The following is a 7,033-nucleotide window of genomic DNA, read 5'->3' as shown; positions in this document are numbered from 1 at the left end:
AACAAGTAGGAAAAAATGCAAGATTTGGAACGCTTATAACTCGAGCATTTCTCAATAGATCGCAAAGTTTTTTGCATCAATTGATAGGAAATATATCTACGCATCTTGTCGAGATTGTAGTGAAAAGTCGGCTGTGACCCTTTTGATAGCTTGAATCTGAATAGACAATTTATTTTAATATTTGTTTTTATAATTTAGGATAATTTTGTTACCTGCTTCAAAAAAATTGGTTCGCCCACTTTTCTTTTAATTTCACTATTTCTAACTTTTGTTTAACACGTCTTTATACACTCGTCTTCTAATCCGAAATGAGATTGTCGTTGGCAAGCGGAAATGATTTTGACATTTCGCTTGAAATCGCCCGCCTTGCTTGCAACCGTTCAGCTCATTGACAGCCGATTCGCCCCTTCAGTAATGCCGGTGGATAGGGTTGCCAGCTCGGCGAATTCTGCGTTGACAGTCTCCCCCGGGTGTAGTCCGGAGTCCTCCGGAACTCCACATCTATTTACCACGTCGAGCAACGCCAACCGAGTCACCGGTCGCACTGAAGATTTTCCTCCGATTTGCACCACTGCTCTACGGCACCGGCCATCCGGATTAGGAATCATACGGATGATTCGTCCTCTCTCCCATCCACTTCGCTTTGTAGGTTCCGCTACCACTACCACGTCACCCGGTTCCAACGCTCGGACTTCGTCGAACCATTTGGCTTGTCGGCGAATCACGGGCAGGTACTCGACTAGCCAGCGCTGCCAAAATGTCTCCAACTGACGTTGTATCAGTTCCCAGGATTTTCCCAGAATTTGTCGGCGTACTAGGTCGTTCAACTGACCCAGAGCCACATCTTCGCCTCGTCGCTTTACCCCGTTTGAACTCAACAACAAAAAGTGGTTTGGTGTGAGTGCCTCTGCCATCTCAGACTCGAGTGGTAGATACGTCAGAGGCCTTGAGTTTACTATATTTTCAGCCTCCACGACCAGTGTCTGCAGCCCCTCGTCATCTAGCTTCCCTTCTATGTACGCTTCAGCCATAGCCGCCTTTACTGATTGCACCAAGCGTTCCCAAGCTCCTCCCATGTGTGGAGCTCCCGGTGGTATAAAGCTCCATTTCGTGTTGGCACTGGTGAATGTCGAGGACAGTCCCTGGTTTATCTGGTGCTGCAGTACTCGTTCGGCTCCTTTGAAATTCGTTCCATTGTCGCTGAAGAATTCTACCGGCGATCCCCGTCGTCCCACGAATCGACGAACGCAGGAGATACATGACTCTGTTGATAGAGTGTAAGCGACTTCCAAGTGGACAGCGCGCACTGTCAGACAGGTGAAGAGTGCTATCCATCGTTTAACTATAGACCTTCCCAGCTTCACCAGCAGCGGCCCGAAATAGTCCAGCCCCGTATAGGTGAATGGTCGTTCGTGATGGGCCAGACGCGCAACCGGAAGCGGCGCCATTGGTGGAATCATTGGTCGAGTCCGGCGAATTTTGCAGAGCGCGCAATCGCGTTTTGCTTTCTTCACTACTAAACGAAGTCGTGGAATCGTGTAAAGCTGACGTAACTCATTCACTACAGTTTCTGCGTTCCCGTGTCTGTAGCGGCGATGATATCTGTTTACCAGGAGTTCAGTGACGTGATGCTTCCTCGGAAGGATCAGCGGATGTCGCACTTCATGTGGTACACTTTCAGCTGCCTCAATTCTGCCACGCTCGCGTAGCAGGCCACGATCGTCCAGGAACGGCATAAGGTTGTATATGGAACTGTTCTTCCCGATGACCTCCTGTCCCGATTTATTCAGAGCTTTATTCGACAATGCAGCAACTTCATCTGTGTAAGCTTCACGTTGAGTTAATTTGATGATGATTTCTTCGGCAGCATGCAGTTCCGCCTGTTGTAGTGATCCGGAGTATTTCGGCTGCTTCTTGGACGCGTTATTCAGGAATCGCAAGACATATGCTGTGGCATGTTGCAGTCTCTCCCAGGTAGAGAACCGGTGGAAATCTATGGTTGTCTCTATCGTACAGTGATGAAGAATCGACGCTCGCATTTCTTCTGCAGTAGCCACCACTGGCTCTTTAACACGGGGCCACTCTTCTTCCGCTAGCCACAGAAAATTGGGTCCTCGGAACCATTTGCTGTCTTGATTGAAGTACGGACCACTTCCCCATTTCGTCGCTTCGTCCGCAGGATTGGATTTCGATGGTACCCACTTCCATTGAGTCGCTGTTGTCTGTTCCAGAATTTCGCCTACTCGGAAGGAAACGAATTGTCGATAATTCCGAGGATCTGATTTGATCCAGGCCAGTGCGGTTCTGGAGTCTGTCCAATACGTGACCTTGGTTACGGGAACGTCGAGATGGCCTACAACAAATTTCGCCCATCGTGTGCCTAGAACACATGCCTGTAATTCCAGTCTGGGAATAGACCAGGGTTTCAGAGGCGCTACCTTCGATTTGGCGACGATCAGACAGCACTGCGGATTCTCCTCTTCGTTGAACGTGCGCAAATAAACCGCACAGGAATAGGCCACTTCGCTAGCGTCCACAAACACGTGAACTTCGGAATTCTGATATGTTATTCGTGTAGCACCACTGAAGTAGCATCTTGGGATGCGGATATCGGAAATATATTCGATCATTTTTATCCACCTCTGCCATTTCACGTAAACTGCGTCGCTGACCTTCTCATCCCAGTCCGTACCTTCTCGCCACAGGTCCTGGATCAGAACTTTGCCGTGAATGATAAACGGCGAAAGTAGTCCCAAAGGATCGAATAAGGTCATTACGCATCGTAACACCTGCCTTTTCGTTGGACGTGTATCTGTACGGATCAGTATTTGCATCTCGTCGTTCATCTGAGTGGAGAAACTCAATTCGTCGGTTGTAGGACTCCAAAGCATACCGAGGACCCTTTCCGTATTTCCTCCTTCCACCAGATTCAGCTGCTTGACTGCTTCTTGCTGGATTTCGCCTAATTTCTGTAGAAGTATGCTGCTGTTCGATCTCCAGTTGTGTAGGTTGAAGCCTGCTTTACCGTGAATGTATCGCACGTCGCTTGCTACTTTCGCTGCCTCCTCCACTGAGCTGAAACTCGCCAGATAATCATCCACATAGTGGTCATGAACTATCGCCTTCGCTGCTTCCGGATGTAATTCCGCATATTGCTCTGCGTTACGGTTTTTAATAAACTGCGCCGAAGCAGGCGAGCAGGTGCTTCCAAATGTCGCGACGTCCATCATGTATACAGTGGGCTTCTCCGATGGATTGTTACGCCATAAAAATAGTTGAGAAATTTTATCTTCATCGCGGATTCTAAGCTGGTGAAACATTTCCTTAACGTCTGAGCTGACCGCTATGCAATACAAACGGAAACGGAAGAGAACTCCAGGTAACGAGGAGAGTTGATCCGGACCTTTGAGTAGCGCGCCGTTCAGAGACACACCGTTTACTTTCGCAGCCGCGTCCCAGACCATACGGATTTTCCCCGGTTTCTTGGGGTTAACCACCGCTCCTACCGGGAGATACCATATCCTCCTTGGATTGGCGGCTTCAAGTTCCTCAGGTATGGCCTTGTGAGCATATCCCTTGGCTTCATATTCGCGCATTTGCCGGTGAAGGTTCTCCTTCAACTCCGGATCGCGACTCATCCGACGCTCGAGGCACTCCAAACGTCGAAGAGCCATCGGGTAGCTATCTGGAAATTCCACATGATCTTCTTTCCAGACCAATCCCGTTTCGAAGCGGTTACCACATCGTTTTGTCGTTGTTTCAATGATGGTTAATGCCCGCTGATCTTCCTTTGAAAGTGACGGCTCAGGCGGAATAACTCCTGCACTTTCAATTTCGAAAAATTCTTTCACAGTTGCCTGAAGATCCTCATCGCAGGAACATTTGCAAACGTGGAAACTGTATGATTCGCGCTTGCCGTTTCCTCGCGGCCCGTAGACGCACCAGCCTAGTCTGGTTTTAACCGCTACTGGGGCCGCACCATCACCTTCTCGTATCTTCAAAGGAAGTGCCAGCCTCAGGTTGTCGATGCCGATGAGAATCTTTGGTTTCACGTTCTGATAGCTGCTAACCGGGATGCCCTTAAGATGTGGGTACAACCGCACTGCTTCTTTCATCTGGAAACTCTGACGAGGAAGACCAAGGTTACTGACGGTCCTTGCGTTCACAAGCTTGTGTAGTTTGGTTTGCCCGATTCCAGCGATCTCGATTGTAATTTGCCTAGAATCATTTTCTATTCGGGAAGTGTCCCCAGTCCATCGAAGACAAAGTGGATGTGGAGTGCCATTTACTCCTAACGTCGTAGCCAGATCATTCTCCACCAACGTTAGATCAGAACCCTCGTCCAAGAATGCGAACGTGTTGAGTGACCCATCTTTCCCATACACCGTTACAGGAATGATCCGGAACAGTGTAGAAGCATTCGAGTGGTGGTGTGTATGATTTTCGGCCACCTGAACCTTCGGTGCTATCAACTTCGGAGGTCCACTAGGCGAATGTAGGAGCGGATGATGGCGAAACTGACAGCCTTCGATGTCGCAGGTCTTCCGTCCCCGACACGCACGTCGGCCATGGTTGAACAGGCAGTTCTGGCACAGTTGCAATGCACGGACTCTTCTCCAACGATCGTCGACAGTCAGCTGCTTGAACGCGCCACATTCGCGCACCCGATGTCCATCTTGGTTACAGTGCAAGCAGTCGGAACGTTTAGCTGACTCTATTGGTTTCTTCGGAGAATCGCTGGAATTGGTTGGTTTATCTGTTGCATGGGTGTTCACAAATCCTTTGTTCTTCAGGCGGTCGCGAGCGCTGTTCTTCTTAACCTCGGGCTCGAAGCTAACCACACTGGTCGCGTCTTGTACCACTGACGCCATATAATCACCGAAAGTTTTCAAGTCTACGTGTTGGAATCCTCGTTTATATCCCGCCCACATCATTCGTTGATCAGCGGGAAGCTTTGCTACAAGCTCCTGCAGAAGCGATGGATTTGAAAGATGAGCGCGTTCATTCGCCGCTTCGATGTGGTCGCATAAAGCCTGCACGGCCATCCCGAAGTCGATCAACCCTTCCAATCTGTCTGACCTTGGTGCTGGGATTTCTCTCACCTTACGCAACAATGCGTTGATGAGCAATTCTGGACGTCCAAACCGCATCCGGAGTGTCTCGATCACCTGGGGAACCGCTGCTGGCAACACCAACCGGCTGCGCACCGTTTCAAGCGCTGGTCCGGTCAAGCACCGTTGCAGACGAAGCATGTTTTCACCATCCGAAAAACCACAGGCTTCCGTTGTATAACGATAATTGGAAATAAAAATCGGCCAGTCGGCGGGATCACCGGAGAATCGAGGAAGTTCCTTTGTCAGGGACTGTCTTGCTGCTAGCTGTTGTTGTGAGGGAGCACTAACTGATCGTGAGGGAGGCATCACTTGATTTATTTGAAAATTATCTGACTGACGAGGGTACTGAGACAAATCAACCGTACGCGGGGGAGTTTCACGCGCTTGTTCACCGGTCGAGCGGTGTTCGGTTTGATATATTTTTCGATTAATCATTATTGATTCATTTGGACGCGCGAGTGATTCTCGCGACTGATTAAAAGATATTGTTGGAGGCATATACAATTCTCCCGGGCGCGCGTCAATTCGCGACTGCTCACGGGTATCTTTATTTATAATGGTCGTGGAGCTATTATGTGATGGAAATTTACTCAAATGGCTCAAGGCTTGACGCTTACCTGGGGGTTCCATATGTTCGGGGCGCATTTCGATCGATGCGGCTTTCCGACTTACCACGGGCGGATTATTCTGGCTTACCACATCCCTCAATGGCCAAAGAGGGTCAGTACTTTCCTCCAGTCCAGTTGCTGAATGTCCTCTTGGCTGATCACCTTCCAGCACAGGTGGTAACTTACGACTCGCCTTCGGGATCGCACCGATCTGCTTTTCCAAAAGCGGCTTGCTCGCCGCCAGCGTTGACAGTTGACCCGCTGCCGGTTGGTTTATGTTCGACGATCGGTTTCTGCTTCCATCGTTTCCGGATTGGAATCCCTCCAGAAGTTCTCGGCACCTCTCTAATTGGACACGTAGTGCGTCCAGTTCTTCCGGGGTCGGATTTGCTCGCCTTTCACACCGTTCGACGCGATTCCGTAGTTCCGATAAAGCAGCATGTGGGTCCTGTACCTCCTGCCGAGGGTTTAGAGCGAGTTCGTCCAGCACATCAGATGGAATTGAAACCATAGGCGGTTCGTTTAGTCGTGATACACCCAACAATGGCGTTGAGCGACGCACGGACGATGATATGGGAGCTTCGGGGTTAGGTGTAGTTGGAGGTCGTTTACGCTCACCCGAAAACGTTTCGGAATTCACTTCCCGTGAAGAAACGCAATTATCGCAGCCTCCTGAGGCCTCTCCGCTGACTGCCTCTCCACCTAGCACGTTGTCAATGAGCTGCTGCTGCTCCTCAAGATGGCGACGCTGCAGCGCTAAGTCCGCACGAGCTCGCTCCGCTTGTTGCTTCTCCACCAACTGGCCCAAACTCACCGAAAATGCCGATGTTGCACTGCAGCGACTGGATTCGCTTCGATTGGAGGCAACATCATCTTGCTGCTGATGTCCAGCACAAAGGGCACACACCCACGAACGATCCGCAACGCTGTCGTCCACTCCCGCACACGTGTAATGCTGCCAACCATCACAATTGTCACACTGGACCATATTTTCCGCGCTGTCCGGCCGTCGGCATTCGGTACAGCTCGATTGCTGGTTCCCGGATTCCGTGGTGGGCTCCACAATGCTCACACCATCCATCACGACCGAATGTTGAGAGTTCTCATCCATAACCTCAATTTTTTTGAAGATTGTCGAGATTGTAGTGAAAAGTCGGCTGTGACCCTTTTGATAGCTTGAATCTGAATAGACAATTTATTTTAATATTTGTTTTTATAATTTAGGATAATTTTGTTACCTGCTTCAAAAAAATTGGTTCGCCCACTTTTCTTTTAATTTCACTATTTCTAACTTTTGTTTAACACGTCTTT

The 7,033-nt window shown here is 49.6% G+C and overlaps 1 protein-coding gene across 1 annotated transcript; it reads right to left on the bottom strand.

Annotated features, from left to right (window-relative positions):
* Positions 1 to 380: 380 nt before the first annotated feature.
* On the bottom strand, positions 381 to 6,833 carry LOC129766747 (uncharacterized). Its single transcript, XM_055767345.1, has one exon. The coding sequence runs from the start codon at positions 6,831 to 6,833 to the stop codon at positions 381 to 383; it is 6,453 nt and encodes a 2,150-aa protein (XP_055623320.1).
* Between the last annotated feature and the right edge of the window lie 200 nt (positions 6,834 to 7,033).

This window comes from Toxorhynchites rutilus, chromosome 2, assembly GCF_029784135.1.
Source record: "Toxorhynchites rutilus septentrionalis strain SRP chromosome 2, ASM2978413v1, whole genome shotgun sequence".
Classification (NCBI taxonomy): Eukaryota; Metazoa; Arthropoda; class Insecta; order Diptera; family Culicidae; genus Toxorhynchites; species Toxorhynchites rutilus.
Note: the sequence above shows the minus strand (reverse complement) of the source record. Positions and strands in the feature narration are given on the sequence as shown.

Coding starts and splice junctions, on each gene's coding strand:
- LOC129766747 (XM_055767345.1), bottom strand. CDS start 6,833: ATGGATGAGAACTCTCAACATTCGGTCGTGATGGATGGTGTGAGCATT.